Source organism: Chiloscyllium plagiosum, chromosome 40 (genome assembly GCF_004010195.1).
Source record: "Chiloscyllium plagiosum isolate BGI_BamShark_2017 chromosome 40, ASM401019v2, whole genome shotgun sequence".
NCBI classification, from domain to species: domain Eukaryota; kingdom Metazoa; phylum Chordata; class Chondrichthyes; order Orectolobiformes; family Hemiscylliidae; genus Chiloscyllium; species Chiloscyllium plagiosum.
In genome coordinates this window covers 6,106,637-6,124,294 of record NC_057749.1, presented here as the reverse complement: position 1 = coordinate 6,124,294, position 17,658 = coordinate 6,106,637, and the positions used below count along the sequence as shown (strand labels likewise).

At 43.8% G+C, this 17,658-nt stretch overlaps 1 protein-coding gene across 1 annotated transcript in view; it reads right to left on the bottom strand.

The window, feature by feature from the left end:
* hcn4 (hyperpolarization activated cyclic nucleotide-gated potassium channel 4) overlaps window positions 1-17,658 on the bottom strand; it is a 374,291-nt gene that overhangs the window by 79,777 nt on the left and 276,856 nt on the right. The window contains exons 5-6 of the mRNA XM_043680205.1: window positions 9,927-10,073; window positions 2,860-3,100 (exon numbers count right to left, since the gene is read on the bottom strand). Of these exons, the coding sequence (XP_043536140.1) occupies window positions 2,860-3,100; window positions 9,927-10,073 (388 nt within the window). The remainder of the gene's footprint in view (window positions 1-2,859; window positions 3,101-9,926; window positions 10,074-17,658) is intronic.

The window sequence follows — 17,658 nt, the reverse complement described above, 5'->3', positions numbered from 1 at the left end:
GGGGGTAATAGACCTGACCAGGTAGTCACGGGGGGAACAGTCTTTGTGGAAAGCGGAAAGGGGAGGGGGAGGGAAATATATCCCTGGCGGTGGGGTCCATTTGGAGGAGGTAGAAATGTCGGCTGATGATGTGGTTAATGCGAAGGTTGGAGGGGTAGGGTTTGAGGGTGGAGGTGCGGGATGTGGATGAGATGCGTTGGAGGGCATCTTCAACCAACCTCCCAACTCAGCACTTTCCTCATGGCCTGTCAATCTCCCTTCCCACCTATCCGCTTCACCCTCCTCTCTGACCTATCACCTCCATCCCCACCCCCATTCACCTATTGTACTCTTTGCTACCTTCCCCCCAGCCCCACGCCCCCCATTTATCTTTATTGGCTTCCTGCCTCTATTCCTGATGAAGGGCTTTTGCCCAAAACATTGATTTTCCTGCTCCTTGGATACTGCCTGACTTTTCCAGCACCACTCTGATCTTAACAATCCCCTATCTAGCCAGCAACCTCCTCATCCCATGAATGAATTCTTTTAAAAAATGTAGCAAAGGGATGCACAGAAAGGAAACTAAACCATGGAGAAGGGAAAGGTAGGAATAAAACCTCAAAGAAAAGGGATGGTCACAACATGATTCAGTGGCATGGTGACTCAATGGATAGCACTGCTGTCTAATAGTGTGAGGGATTTGGGTTCAATTCCACCCTCAGATGACTGTGTGGAGTTTGCACGTTTTCATTGTGTATGTGTGGGTTTCCTCTGGGTGCTCCAGTTTCCTCCCATAGTTGAAAGATGTGCAGGTTAGGTGGATTAGCCATGTTAAATTGCCCACAGTGTCCAGAGACATGCAGGAGTAGTCATGGGAAATTCAGGGTGACAAGGATAGGGTGGGGGGATTGTCTGAGTGGGATGTTCTTCAGAGAGTCAGTGTGGACCCAATGGGCCAATAGGCCTACTCCCACTCTGTAAGGATTGTATAATTTTGTTTCAAGTCCATTGAGAAGAAGGGATACCAATGGAGGATCAAAGCAGGGAGGTGGGGGAGACATCGCAGTGTTAGTTTTGGGGAAGGGAAAAGCAACTTAAAATGTTAAGAAGAGGGGTAAGAATTAGGTCAACACATTGAATAGAGGCTGATAACACATCAGTTCAATCAGTGAGCTGTTAGGCTGTGATGGAATAGAGTAGCAATACAAAACAGTAGATGGACTTAATGTTAATTAATTTTAAATTCAAAGCATCATTGTGTCAGGGAATTACTTATGCTGCTCATCTCAAACAAAGTGGACACGGACCAGTGCCAATGATAGAATCTTTCTCAGGAGCTGGGCACCAGCATATTTTTTCCTCTCCCACATTTTTTCTCTCCCTGTTCCCCTTTTATTTTCTAGCTTGGCTGTTTGAACTATTTAATTATCCAGTCCGTGACAGGGTCCTGCTGGATTTGGGAAGGAACTGTCAATCATATCATCTCTGGACCTTCAAGTTTCCTGCTCAATGGAAATCGCCCTTTGAGAATTTGAAGTCAGTCAATGCAGATCAACCTTTGGTTATAGGACTGTGCTGGAGGTCTTCAATGCAGTGAGTCATGTCCCTACCTCTGAGGCGGTAGCTCTGGGTTTGCGGTCACCCCAGGATTCAATGGCAAAGTTATCAACTTGTAAATCCTTTTCATAGAATCCCTACAGCATGAAAATTGGCCCTTTAGCCCAACAAGTCCACACCAAACCTCCGAAGAGTATCCCATCTAAACCATTCCCCTCCCCTATAACTCTACATTTACCCCTAACTAACACATCCCTGAACCCTATGGGGCAATTTAGCTTGGCCAATTCACCTGACCTGCGCATCTTTGGATTGTGAGAGGAAACCGGAGCACCCGGAGAAAACACACACAGACACAGGGAGAATGTGCAAACTCCATGCAGATGGTCGCCTGAGGCCGGAATTGAACCTGAGTCCCTGGCACTGTGAGGCAGGGCTAACCACTGAGCCACCATGCCGCCCCTTTTCTCACATACTAATGGCAGGCATAAGAGTGGGAGTAATTCCTGGTTAGCCACGTGGTGGAAAGAATGTTGGAGACCCCATCCTAGCTGCAGTCCTCAAGTACACTTTGGATGTCCTGAGTGAAACCACCACAACGTTGTCTACCTTTGCAAACACACCGGTGTCAATCTCGATTTTGTGTGATAGTGCAAAATAATTTGAGGCAACATGCATTCAATTTCTCCCCAACTGACTTCAATGCATGCAAAAATCACAGAGTGTGAAATTGTCTGCAAATTCATCAGTGCCGTTGCCCAAAGTCAAGATTGACTCCAGTCCGTTCCTTAAGCCAGGATTGCTGTATTACAACAGTGCAGAACATTACAACAATCATGCAGAAATTGAATTTTGCCGAAAAGAGCAATTTATTGCCAAAGGTTTTCATTTTCCACTCATCAGGACAGATGCAAGAATGCCATATTTGAAATGACCGACACAAGTTACACTTACAGAAGCAAAAAGGTGCTGATTGAGTTGTTACTTCTTTCCCCATGGGAATGCTTTGGCAAACCAAAATTGACTTGTCAATCAATCACTGCTCTTCACCCCTGTAAGGGCAGAAGAAACAGGAGGAGTAGGCCATTCAGCCCCATTCAATCCAGCCCATTCCATAAGATCATGGTTGACCTGTCCCAGGCATCAACTCTTCCTTTGTACCTGGAATTTGCTGTGACTATTGAATATTTGGCATTTTTGCATTTGCCCTGTCAGCAACGGGTCTCTCTTTTCAACAACGCTGCTGTATCTGTTTAGGGATTCATGGCCTATCCTATTTCCAAAATCTACTTAAACTCTTGTGTCAAATGAAGAAATTCTCACCTCCAAAGTAGGATCCATCAGACAGTTTGGTCTCCTTGTTGCCTTTTGTCAGGACACTGACAATCCCATGCTGGATAAAGTACATCTTCTTTCCTATAGTCCCCTCGCGGATAATGTAGTCTCCAGGTTGGAACACTTCAAACAGCAACTTAGTCAGCATGGATGTGACAAAATTAGGATCTGCGTTGGCAAAGAGTGGCATGGAGGCCACCAGCTTCCTGCAGTTGAAGTTTATTATTTCCTGTCAAAAAGAAATGAAGGGGAGAAACGATAAACGGAATCACATTTTAGGAAGGGAAATTGGTTTAGTTCAGTTGGCTGGGTTGGTGGTTTACAGAGCAGTGTGATGCTCTGTAAATTCCCATCACTGGTTTGAGGTTACCATGAAGGACTCTCCTTCTCAAACGTTTCCCTCACCTGAGGTCTGGTGGCCCTCAGGTTAATTCACCACCAGTCGCTTCTCTCTAAGAAAGAGCAGCCCCTATGATCTGGTAAGACTATGGTGATGCAATACTTCAGGAAGAGACAATGATTGAAGAAGTGTTTTTTTTAAACAGTAAGCTATTGGATTGTATTTAAAAAATTGCTATAATTTCTTTTTCTCTCATTTGGCCCTGGTTTTCTTCTTCTTATGGAAGAAAAAGTGAGGACTGTGGATGCTGGAGATCAGATTCAAGAGTGTGGTGCTGGAAAAGCACAGCATGTCAGGCAGCATCCAAGGAGCAGGAAAATCAATGTTTCAGACACAATCCCTTCATCAGGAATGAGGCCTTATTCCTGAAGGGCTTTTGCCTGAGACGTCGATTCTCCTGCTCCTTGGATGCTGCCTGACCTGCTGTGCTTTTCCAGCACCACACTCTCGACTTCCTTCCTATTATGCACCATAATAAAATATGAATATTTAAGTGACAGAGATCTGAAGTTACTGACACTTGGTTCTGCTATCTGTTTGTTACTTAGCCAAAAAAAAACAGATTTCTTTCTAATCCAGGTCTGAGTGTAAACTGGAGGAAACAGTTGGAGAGGCAACATTCAAGGGGACAGTGGGACAGGCAGAGATTCTAAGGGAGTGAGCATTCTGGCATTTAAAATAAACTGAGCTGGCAGAGGGGGGGCAATATAATAGGCCTAATTTATTTTGCAATGGTTGACTGAGCTATTTTGGCACTCAATTCCAACAGAGGACAGGGAGACCTTTCCAACTAGACAATTCCATATTGCAGAGGAGGCCTGGATGCAGGTCAGAGAATGGGGGATTATGAAGCCTCACATCCTATGGGTGTGGTGCTCCCTTCATAGAATTCCTGACATTTGGCTCATAATTTATAGAGTCCCCTGGACAAGATCTTATAAATGGATTGAGGACTTGCCAACAGTGGTTCGAACAGTTATGAGGGCTGGTCCTGTCATCTGCTGCATCTGAGTGAAGGGGACAACCCACACAGGAAAATAAGTGCAGAGATTGTTGACCTTGACTGCCCATTCACGACACAGCTTACATGTGTCATCCTCTGCTGGGGAGCCACCTGATTGAGAAATGTGCCTTATTATTTCAAGTTAAATAGGTCCCTTTCTCAAAGGTATACGGCAAAGTCTGACTGTTGGATTTGATGGCGATTAACATGCTGAGGGTTTGACATTGTTAAGCAGGGAGTTCCCAGAAGGAAAACCAGCAGAACTTGAGAATGATGACTACTAGCTAACACTGCTGTTGACATATTGAATATCTGCTCCAACACAGAACCCAACCCCATCTTTGATCTTTTGGAGATAACGTAATGTAAAATATGTAATTCACTTTTTAAAAATATCGCATCTTTTACCCAAAAGACTCTGACTATGCACGGCCATAGAATTCCAAGGATCTCGGCACTTCTCTAATAAATCTCTAAAGTCTTTGTACACGAGTTGCAAGGATGAACAAAGAATTCCTACAATGCACAAAGAGGCCATTAGCCCATTGAAGTCTACACCGACCCTCCAAAGACCATCCCACATAGACGAGCCCCCAATCCTATCACCACGTTTTACCATGGCTAGTCCATCTAGCCTACACATTCCTGGTCACTATGGGCGATTTAGCATGGCCAATCCACCTAAACTGCGAACCTTTGGACTGTGGGAGGAAACCAGAGCACCCAGAGGAAATTCAAACAGACACAGGGAGAACATGCAAACTCCACACAGACGATCACCTAACGCTGGAAGTGAACCCAGGTCCCTGGCACTTTGAAGTAGCAGTGTTAGCCACTGAACACGCCATCTGAGGGTGTGAAAGGAAGTAGGGGAGCACATTGTAGGTGGTCTGACTATAATCCTTCAGCATTCCCAGATGCAGGAGTCATCCTTCTGGATTGGAAAACTGCACATGTCCATCTGCTTTTTAAGAAGGTTGAAAGAGGAAAACCAATATGGACCAGTCAGCCTATCCTCTGTGGTGGGGATATTGTTGGAGTCTATAATCAAGGACAGGACAACTGTACACATTGAAAATTTTCACTTAATCAGGGAGAACCAGCATGGATTCGTGACAGCTTGGTCATGCCTGACTGACCTCACTGAAGTTTTTGAAGAGGTCGCTAAGTTAGTGAACTGGGGAATGCCTGTGGTGTTGTTTATATGGACTTCCTGAGGCATTTGATAAAGTCCTACGTACCAGATTGTTAGCTAAGGTGGGAACCCGTAGAACTGATGGCAAATTACTGACGTGCATGGGAAATTAGTTGACCTGTAGGTGACAGGAAGGGTAGGTCCTCAAATTGGCAGGATGTGACCAGTGGTGCCCAAAAAGAATCTGGGTTAAGGCCTCAAATAGTCACCTTATTTATTGACAACTTGGATGATGACATAGAAAGTCATATATTCAAATCGTTTGATGACATAAAGTTAGTTGCTGTTGTCGACAGTATGGATGATAACATGAAATTACAAAGGGATATCAATAGACTAAGAAAATGGGAAAAACCGTGACAGATGGAGTTCAATGTAAGTAAGTGTGAGGTTATCCATTTTGGACCAACAAAGGGTGCTTTCTGTATAGCATGCAAATTCAATACAATGGATACCCAAATCGACTCATACTGAGATGCAGAAGTACAGATCTTTAGAATGTCACAAGCAGATGCAGAAAATAATAAAGAAAGCATATGGAATGCTGGACTTTATATTGAGAGTACAAAGATGAAGAAGTTATGCTGCAGATGTACAAAACCCTGGTTAGACCCCACTTGGAGTACTGTGAGCAGATGTGGGCACCACAACTGAGGAAGGATAGATTGGTTTTGAAGGGGGTATTGCATATGTTTAAAAGAATAATATCTGATCTTAAATTATGAGGAGATATTGTATAAATCAGGTCTGCTTCCTGCAGAACTTGGAATGTTAAGGGGTGATCTGATTGATGTCTTCAAGATATTAACAGGAAAAGACAGGATAGAAAAGATAAGTTATTTCTATTACTTGAGAACTCTAGAACCAGGGGACATAGTCTGAGAATTAAGGCCAGACTATTCAGGGGGGATATTCAGGCTTCTACATGCAGACGGTGGTAGATGTTTGAACATGAATGGATGAAGAAGCAATTGTTAATTTTAAATCTGCGATAGAAAAATTTTTGTTAAGCATTGGTCTTGAGGAATATGGGCGTGTGTGGTCACAGATCAGCCATGAACTCACTGAATGAGGCAATAGGCTCAAGGGACTGACTGGCTGACTCCTGTTCTAATGTTATCATGAAATATCTAAGTGGATACATTTTAGAGTCATAGAGATGTACAGCGTGGAAATAGACCCTTCGGTCCAACTTGTCCATGCCGACCAGGTCCTAAGTCAGTCTAGTCCTATTTGCCAGCCCTTGGCCCATATCCCTCTAAACCCTTCCCATCCAGATGCCTTTTAAATATCATAATTGTACCAGCCTCCACCACTTCCTCTGGCAGCTCATTCCATACACGCACTACCCTCTGTGAAAAAATTGCCTCTTAAGTCTCTTTTACATTTTTCCCCTCTCACCCTAAACCTATGCCCTCTAGTTCTGGATTCTCCCAAGCCAGGGTAACGACCTAATCTATTTACCTTATCCATGCCCCTCAGGATTTTATAAACCTCTATAAAGTCATCCCTCAGCCTCCGACACTCCAGAGAAAACAGCCCCAGCCTATTCAGCCTCTCCCTCCACCCCTGACAACAACCTTGTAAATCTGAACTCATTATTGGGCAGTGATAACAAGTTGATTTTATCCCGTTTCCAGATGAGGCCAGTTGAAACTGCCAGAATTGGTGTCAGAGTTGAGATCAAACCTGGTCTGCCCAGATTGATGACTACTCTACCAACTAAGGCAGCATGGTAGCTCAGTGGTTAGCACTGCTGCCTCACAATGCCAGGGACCCAGGTTTGATTCCAGCCTTGGGCGAATGTCTGTGTGGAGTTTGTACATTCTCCCCGTGACTGTGTGGGTTTCCTCCGGGTGTTCCAGTTTCTTCCCATAGTCCAAAGATGTGCAGGTCAGGTGAATTGGCCATTGTGGATTGCCTGTAGATTTAGGTGTATTAGTCAGAGGGAAATGGATCTGGGTGGGTTACTCTTCAGAGGGCCGGTGTGGACTTGTTGGGCTGAAGGGCCTGTTTCCACACTGTAGGGAATCTAATCTAATCGAACTAGATTCCTCTGGGAACTTGGATGAGATCTTTGAACAATTTTAAAGTGATTTCTTAAGTCTGCCCTTTTTAATAACATTCTGAGGTGGCAGGCTGGAAATCTACTCTCAGCCCACCCTGTTGTCTTGGCAGCTGTTGCTGTTTGGGAAGTGTGACTGGTAGATGCATTTTTTCCTTCCTCTATCGACAATGCCACCTGATAGTATGCAATTGAGATAGAATAGAATTAATACAGCGTGGAAGCAGGCCATTGGGCCCATCGAGTCCACACTGACCCTTCAAAGAGCACCCCACCCAGACCCTATTCCCCATAACCCTACATTTTCCTCAGCTAATCCATCTGACCTACACATCCCTGGACAATTTAGCACGGCCAATGCAGCTAACCTGCACATCGTTGGACGGAAACCAGAACCCCCAGAGGAAATCCACACAGACACAGGGAGAGTGTGCAAACAGTCTTCTGAGGGTGCAATCGAACCTAGCTCCCTGGTTCTATGAGGCAGCAATGCTAACCACTGAGCCACCATGTTGCCCAACCCACTGGCCTGTTGGCAAGACATGGGACAATCACCCACATCCCAAAATCTGTGCCATTGCTTATTATGGCTCCTTCCATTCTCCCTCAGCATTTTGTTAAAACCCAGTTCCAAAGAATTATCATTAACATTAACCACCTTTTGTTTGCGCTCAACTGATTATGTACATTCAAACAGTGATGGCATAATGGGGGCAGCTTACCTGCAGGGAATCAGTGCAGTCTGAGAGAGCAGGGCCCACACTGACTCACCCTCCAGGTAACAAAGAGGAACTATCCACAGTGTTATTTCAGCTTCTAATAAAACTGTGGAGCTCAGATATACCTTCAGGCTGTCTGATCCTTGGATGTTTTCGTCATAAATATACAAAAATAGCAGCAAAACAATAACAAATCTGGACATGATAGTAAGATTTATTTTCAAATGTAGAAGAGTCTGATATATATAAAGTGGGGGGAAGGAGGCTTGATAATGTCAGCCCCTTTCTAACCTGAAAAGAGGTTTCACCTCGATCAGATCAGAGGGGTAGTGACGTGAACCATGCCCCTCATCATTCTGATGCTAATGCTTCCAGCCGATCGGAGAAACACACACGGCAGGAGGAAAGTCTATAGAGTCTCTTTTTCATTTCTAAGATAAGGGCACTTCACTGCAGTTAGATATTCCATTGAACAGTCCTTCCCTGCGGTAATGGTATTTTACAGTGCCGTGCCTCGTCAGTGTAAACATCAAGGGTTTTCAGCAGAAATAAAACTTTTGAAAATTGATAAAACAAACAGAGAAAGCTGCTTGGCTGGCAGTCAATAATAAGTCCTCTTGCTTTCCAAATGGCATAGCAAAATGGTGCAATACAGGGATAGATGTGTTGGCCAACTAATGACTGATGTCTGACTAATGAGTGTGGTAGCATGTGATGGAACATACTTTGTCACGGTTTGCAAGGCTATACACAGGCTTTAGGGCCATTAGATATTAGAGTCACAAATACCACCAGTATCTTCACTTGAGCAAAGTTAACACCAACAGCAAAGATATATAAGGGACTTAAAGGAAAACCTTTTCACACAGAAGGTGTTGCGAGTATGGAATGAGCTGTCAGAGGAAGTGGTGGAAGCTGATACAATTGCAACATTTAAAAAGCATCTGGATGGGTACAGGAATAGCAGGCGTTTACAGGATGTGGGCCAGATGCTGGCAAACAGGACGAGATTAATTTGGGATGTCTGGTTGGCATGAATGAGTTGGACCAACAGGTCTGTTTCCATGCTGTGTGACTCTATGATTCTATAAATAGCTGCTGCCAAGCCCCTTACCCATGGGCACAATGGAAGCCTGTAACTAGCGGGGAAAAATTGGTCACATTTTATAACTAGATCTTGAGGGATCTTGAGGGATCCAACTCCACTGAAACTGAGTACCTTGAAAATAAAGTTCCTGCCCAACTACTTTGCAAATTTTGATCTCTCTTCCATGTATAGCGTGTTGGAGAGCTTGATTGGCTGCAGAGCTGGATTGCAATGCAGAGTGATACCAACAGCATAAAGTTCAATTCCTGCACTGGTTGAAACTAATATGAAGGTTCTGCTTTCTCAACCTTACCTTTTGCCTGAGAGTAGTGACCCTCAGGTTAAACTCCCTGAAATGAGAGAGTGGCCCTATGGTCCACTGGGGCTACAGGCCATTCTAGTAGCCAAACTTACATTGCAGCCCCGAAAATGACCAGGAGGAATGCAACAGGAATCTATTAATGATGGAAATTGAATCACCTCGAAGGCATGAAGCAGAACTTTCTGATCCCAGTTGACTGGGCCAAGTTGATGTAAACATTTAAAACGTCACAAACCAAGAGTTTGCTGTTTAACAGTTCCTCACCTCACGTAGAGGATCGCTGAGCTCCCCGAGAATATTCTCCTCATCAAACATCTTGCCCTGAAAGCGATGCTCGTAATAATCGTGGATTCGCTGGCGCATGTCAGCTGGTAACTTGTGGAAGGACATGTACTGTTCCACTTGCTTGTACTGTGGAGGGGGAGAAAGAAAAGGTGAAGTTACTGGACATTAAGCACCTTCAATCAGTGGCTGGTGCAGGGCTAACAAAACTTTAAAAGGGCCTGTACTCTACATCCAACAATATTGGTCATATTTGGAATGGCTAGACCAAAGAACTAGAGCCAACCTAGTGACTTAAGGTCAGAACTTAGCAAATCTAACTCTTGCCCTTGTCACTGAGGTTTCAAAGAGAAGTCACTAAAACCCAATAAACTTATAATTCTGCAGTGTACAAGCTACAGTGGTCTCCCTAATGTCCGGCAAGCCTGATCATTGATGAAAACTGTACCTCTAGAATGATTTAGCCTCAATTTTGTATGACAGAGACACACAAGTGCTAATGCCCCTTCACTGACTCGTGCGGAATCTGTCAACAATTGGATTGAGTTGTACATGCACGCACACCCACATAAAAGCACATATCTTGAAGTTAGAGAGTTGCAGCTCGGCTTTCTGCTGGAGGGTTGCAAAAATCTCAGCTCAGCGGTGGGGGGGGGGGGCTTCCATGCATCTGACGTTGATGAATGAAGCCCATTCATAACCAGAAAAAAAATCTTTCTCCAGATCTTAAAGCATTACCGGTAATGTAGTGGTGGCAGTGCTGGATGGCAAATGATCTATTCAGTGTGGAGTTATCCGCACAAACACTTTCGTGACACTCTGAGTGGCCCTAACGTGCAAAGTGCATACCAGCATATGAATTAGGAGCAGACTCTGCTCTGCTATTTGATAAGATCATGGCTGTTCTGATTGCAGCTACAAGACCACTGCTTTGCTTATCCCCCGACACCCTTTGACATCCATGTTGGTCAAGAATCAATCTAACCCAGCCTTAGAAATATTCATTGGCCCTGCCTCCACTGCTCTTTGGAGAAGTGAGTCCCACAGATTCATAACAATCTAAGAGCAACAAATTGTCATCAGAGTCATAAATGGGAGCCCCCCCCCCCCCCACCGTTATTTTTACCCGCATCTTGTCATGGAGATGAGAACGAAATTACTTCCCTCAAAGGGTCATGAATCTGAGGGATTCACTACCCCAGCATGCATTGGTTGCTGAGACATTGAGTAAATTTGAGGAGGTGATAGACACTTTTCATTAGTAATGGGTTGAAGGGTTATGGAGAATAAGCAGGATAGTAGAGTTGAGGCCGAGATGGGATCAGCCATGATCGTATTAAATGATGAGGCAGGCTAGAGAGCTGAATGGCCTACTCCTATTCCTAGTTCTTATGTCCTTACATCACAAGACAGCAAGTTGACACGAGTCGGGTTAAAGGGCGGAGATCAGATACAAGGCACTGTGATGCTGAGTTGGATCCGTGGCGATAGATAGAGCCGCTGTGCTTAAATCGATCATCTATAATTATTAACCACATCTTATTATCGCTGTTGATGTCAATGGAGCATAATTGTCTCAAATGATTCAGGAGGCTGTGTTAGTGAATTTCCTGTGAATGTTGAGACCGACTGTTAGGTGCAGCTGTGAACTGGAAGAAAATGTTTAGAGCACAATACATGAAACATTGGCTGTGTTTCCAAGACAAGAACTGGCAGGAAAGGTTGGAGATTGGCACAAGGAAATAGAACTAGTACAGACACAATAGACCAAATAGCCTCGTTCTGTGTTGTAACAATTCTGTGAATCTGTAAAACTGTCTCCTTTAGCTTTAGAACCTCCTACAAGGGGAAACTACCTTTGAATATTTACCTTATCAAGTCCCCTCAAGCACTGAGCTATTTCTGAGCAAATGCAGCTTTTTCTTTCCTGAGCCCATTTTTTAACCTGAGATCAAGATTCATCAATGTATAATCATTGGTAAAACAGGCTCTGGTGGTGCAGTCATAGTGTCTCGCCCTCTGGCTAAGGAAGTCCAGTTTCAAGTCTCACCTGCCTCAGAGGTCAGTCATATAATGGGTTAATGTAAAAATAATATATAGCCACAACTGAACGGGCACCTCATGAGCACCACTGTGCCCACATGATAGAAGTCAGCGAATGATAGAGCACAGATAGACCCCATTAAGCTCATTCCTGTTTGGAAAATAAGCAGCCAATTGGGTGGCATGGCTCCTCAGTGGTAAGCACTGCTGTCTCACAGTGCCAGGAGTTTGCATTTTCTCCTGTGTCCATAAAACATAGGAGTGGAAGTAAGGCCATTCGGCCCATTGACTCCACTCTGCCGTTTAATCATGGCTGATGGGTCTGTGCAGGTTTCCTCCCACAAACCGAAGATGTGCAGGTTTGGTGGATGGTCTGTGGTGTCTAGGGATGTGCAGGTTTAGCCATGCGAAATGCAGGGTTATAGGGATAGGGTAGGATGCTCTTTGAAGGTTGGTATGGGCTGAATGGCCTCCTTCCGTACTGAAGGGATTCTATGATTTCCTGAATCTGACTACTCTACTCCTTCAAACAGCATGTGGAATATCCAGCATTTCGGTTGCACATAGCCAAGCTCTTAGATCTCTGACTGTTAGCCCTTTTTGTACTTCCGTTACCAACCTGATCGCTGGTTCAGTTTCATTTTGTGCTTGGAAATTTTGCAAATTCCTTCTCCTCCTGTATTGCTCAGTATGAAAGGAGGCCATTCAGCCCATACTAACCTTCAAAGAAACTGGACTTCCTTAGCCAGAGGGCGAGACACCATGACTGCACCACCAGAGCCTGTTTTACCAATGATTATACATTGATGAATCTTGATCTCGGGTTAAAAAATGGGCTCAGGAAAGAAAAAGCTGCATTTGCTCAGAAATATAACCCTGCATTTCCTGTGGTTAAACCTACACATCCCTAGACACCACAGACAATCTTTGGTGTGTGGGAGGAAACCTGCACAGATCCATCAGCCATGATTAAATGGTAGAGTGGACTCAATGGGCCGATTGGCCTTACTTCCTCTCCTATGTCTTATGGACACGGGAGAAAGTACAAACTCCACACAGATAGTCACCCAAGCTTAGGGCTTGAACCCATGTCCCTGGCGCTGTGCTAACCACTGAGGGACCATGCCGCCCGATTGGCTGCTTGTTTTCCAAACAGGAATAAGCTGAATGGGGTCTATCTGTGCTCTATCATTCGCTGATTTTATCATGTGGGCACAGTGGTGCTCATGAGGTGCCCGTACAATTGTGGCTATATATTATTTTTACCTTAATCCTAACTCAGAAAAGTTACAGTCATCAGCAAATGGGAGGCATTTGTAAATTAATGGGAGCATAATTGCAAACAGTGACTACTGGACTATAAAAAACAACAAAGCATTCAAAACAAAATTGGGTTTTCTGCCATTGCCGACTTATCCTTTGCCTTTTGTTCAAACTCTATTGGGAAATGCAGAAACCATCATCAGGTCAGAAGCCAAAGTAAAAATGCCCACTGACTCATTGTTACTCAGTAGTCTGTTAGCGCGGTGATAAGAAAATGTGTTTTTTTTTTATTTACACTGGTGCTAGTACCTCATTGCCAGATCTACTGGGCTGCTAACTGCATGTCATACTGAAAGCATTTCTGACAGAAACACCACATTTGAAGGTATTAAGGAAGTATATTATCAATGCACAGCCTCAAAGTTTGTGCATCTGTAGATTGGGGGAATCAATCATATTTCATGCCTGCCTCCACAATTTGGCATACATTCAGAACTGACCCTGGAGTAAGATGGAGCATGCGAGCTTCATAGCCTTAGCTGCCATACCATGATACAGTGCTGATGCCCATTAGCATGGTTCATAAAGGTATACTGACAAACTGTTTGTTTTAAAAGCGCAGTCAACATCACCATGAACCTCTTCAACCTGACCTAAGGCATGGTCACCCTCAGGTTAAACCACCACCAGTCATCACCAGGCAAATTTACTTTATTCTTAAAGGTGTACAGATGTACTGACCATGAGATATATGACTGAATTAACTCCACAGAGGCTGCTATCCTGTCACCAAGTCATCCTTTATTCACACATGGAGAATCTTTGACACTGGCATAGCTTCATCAGAGACAGCACCCAGAGTGCCGAAATCTCTGACACTCCTCTTTTTATCTGTCAGCCAGGGCTCCCTGGTTGAAAAAGATTACCAGGCCCAATCAGTGAACTCATAATCTACAAGATCCAGCTGGCTGACCTAATTGCAGTCACTACATTGACAACTGTCCCCATCCAACTCCTCTGGATTTTGAACACTTCTCTCAACCTTCATTTCTCCAAAGCAAACACCTTTTTTGAAACAATTTGATTTAATTTGATACATTATTGCCACATGTACTGAGATACAGTGAAAATTATTGTTTTGCATACTAACCAGACAAATCATACCTTACACACATATATCAGGTTAATAGAACAGAGTCCACTGCCATTTGCGTGTGGATGAGAGTTTCAAACATCTACCACCTGATTGGTCTGGCACTAATTCGCAGATTTGCCAAAAATAGAAATTGCTGGAAAAGCTCAGCAGGTCTGGCAGCAGCTGTGGAGAGAAATCAGAGTTCATGTTTCCGTTTGAGTGACCCTTCCTCAGATTATGCCCCCTAATTCTATAACACCCAACTAATGATAATTGTTTATCTTTATCTACCATATTTTTCCTGTTAAAATCTTGAAGACTTTGATCACTCCTTATTCTTTTAAATTCTAGAGAAAACAGACCTGATTTGTCTCATCCTACCTATTATTTTCTTAATGTTCATAGATAAACATGGGAACAAAAACTAGTGCCATGGATGGACCCAAGATTTGCTTAAAAATTCTGTCATCGGATACAGGCATTTGACAACATTTGCTATCCCTCCTTAATTGCCCTTAAAGCTTTACATGTCAGATTTATTCATTGAATCCCACAAGCTACCTTGATGGGATTTGAACCCATATCCCAAAAAGCATTAATGGAAGACTTGGGATTACTCTTCTATGACAGTACCATTACACTACTGCCTTCCTAGCAGCAGTTGTGAGCTGTAAATTGCAAAGCAGTTATTACCTTGTTAAATCACAACTTGTTAACAAAAAGCTTCATAGGAGCTTTGTGAAGGGAAAACCAGCAACAAAACACACCTCTTCTGCAGATACCATGCTGCTTGGGGTAATTGCTGTGCAACTACAAATGTTCGGATAATCTGTGTGCTTTTAGAGCTTTCACTCCAGGGAAGCCAATCTACAGCTCTAACCAAATTATTATTGTGTACAGTCACCCTCTCAGTGGCCTCACTACAACATGCCCGGCAACTAAAGCACTTCTGTAGAACATGCTATTTTCCTGATTTGGAGGTGCCAGTGTTGAACTGGGGTGTACAAAGTTAAAAATCACACAACACCAGGTTATAGTCCAACAGGTTTAATTGGAAGCACACTAGCTTTCGGAGCGCTGCTCCTTCATCAGGTGATAGTGTCCACAACCACCTGATGAAGGAGCGGCGCTCCGAAAGCTAGTGTGCTTCCAATTAAACCTGTTGGACTATAACCTGGTGTTGTGCTATTTTCCTGTGTAGCATGAAAATTTATTGTACAAGAAAAGAAATTACCAGTTTCAAAAAAATTAAAGGACAACTCAATAACCTCTTTTGTTGGACATTCTTTCTAATAATTGTTTGAACATTCCAAACTCCCTTTTTCTTAATCACAATTTTCTCCTTTGAGTCAGCTATGGCTCTTTTGGTAGGACTCGTGACTGAATCAGAAGGTTGTGCACGTTCAAGTTAAGACTCCCAGGTGTCAGTTCAAATATCTAGGCTGACTCTGCAGTGCAGTACTGAGGGAGTGCTGCATTGTCCGAGGTGCCGTCTTTCAGATGAGTTGTCAAACTGAATGCCCAACTTCCCTCTCATTTGATCTGAAAACATTCCCTTGAAATATTTCAAAGGGAAGGCAAGGCAGTTTTCCACTGTGCCCTGGCCTCAATCAACATCATAGAATGTAGAACATTACAGCACAGTACAGGCCCTTCGGCCCTCGCTGTTGCGCCGACCTGTGGAACCAATCTGAAGCCTATCTATCCTACACTATTCCATTTTCATCCATCTGTTTATCTAATGACCATCTAAATACCCTTAAACTTGGTGAGTCTATTACTGTCACAGGCAGTGCATTCCACTCTTAGTAAAGAAACTAAATCTGATATCTGTCCTATATCTATCGCCCCTCAATTTAAAGTTATGTCCCCTCATGCTGACCATCACCATCCGAGGAAAAAGGCTCTTACTGTCCACCCTATCTAACCGTCTGATCATCTTATATGTCTCAATTAAGTCACCTCTCAACCTTCTCTTTAACAAAAACAGCCTCAAGTCCCTCAACCTTTCCTCATAAAACCTTCCTTCCATACTAAGCAACATCTTAGTAAATCTCCTCTGAACCCTTTCCAAACCTTCCACATCCTTCCTGTAATGCAGAGACCAGAACTGTACACAATACTCCAAGTGCAGCCCCACCAGAATTTTGTTCAGCTGCAGCAAGACATCAGGTCATTCACTCATTGCAGTTTGTGGGAGCTTGCTGTGCACAAACTCTGTATCGCCTTTCCTGCATCATAACAGTCACTACACTTCAAAAAGTACTTCAATGGCTCCGCAGGAGGGAGGAAATTGACAATAGACAATAGACAATAGGTTCAGGAGTAGGCCATTCTGCCCTTCAAGCCTGCACCACCATTCACTATGATCATGGCTGATCATCCTCAATTAGTATCCTGTTCCTGCCTTATCTCCATAACCCTTGATTCCACTATCCTTGAGAGCTCTATCCAACTCTTTCTTAAATGAATTCAGAGACTGGGCCTCCACTGCCTTCTGGGGCAGAGCATTCCACACACCCACCACTCTCTGGGTGAAGAAGTTTCTTCTCATCTCTGTCCTAAATGGCCTACCCCTTATTTTTAAGCTGTGTCCTCTGGTTTGGGACTCACTCAACATGTTTCCTGCCCTCAGAGTCTCCAATCCTTTAATAATCTTATACGTCTCAATCAGATCCCCTCTCGGTCTTCTAAACTCAAGGGTATACAAGCCCAGTAGCTCCACTCTTTCAACATAAGATAGTCCCACCATTCCAGGAATTGACCTCGTGAACCTATGCTGCACTCCCTCAATAGCCAGAATGTCTTTCCTCAAATTTGGAGACCAGAACTGTATACAATATTCCAGGTGCGGTCTCACCAGGGCCCTGTACAGCTGCAGAAGAACCTCTTTGCTTCTATACTCAGTCCTTCTTGTTATGAAGGCCAGCATGCTATTATCTTTCTTCACTACCTGCTGTACCTGCATGCTTGCCTTCATTGACTGGTGTACAAGAACACCCAGATGTCTTTGTACTGTCCCTTTACCTAAGTTGACTCCATTTAGGTAATAATCTGCCTTCCTGCTCTTGCCACCAAAGTGGATAACCATACATTTATCCACATTAAACTGCATCTGCCATGCATCTGTCCACTTACCTAATCTGTCCAGGTCACTCTGTAATCTCCTAACATCCTCCTCACATTTCACCCTGCTTTGTATCATCAGCAAATTTGCTAATGCTACTATTAATACCATCTTCTATATCATTAATATATATTGTAAAAAGCTGC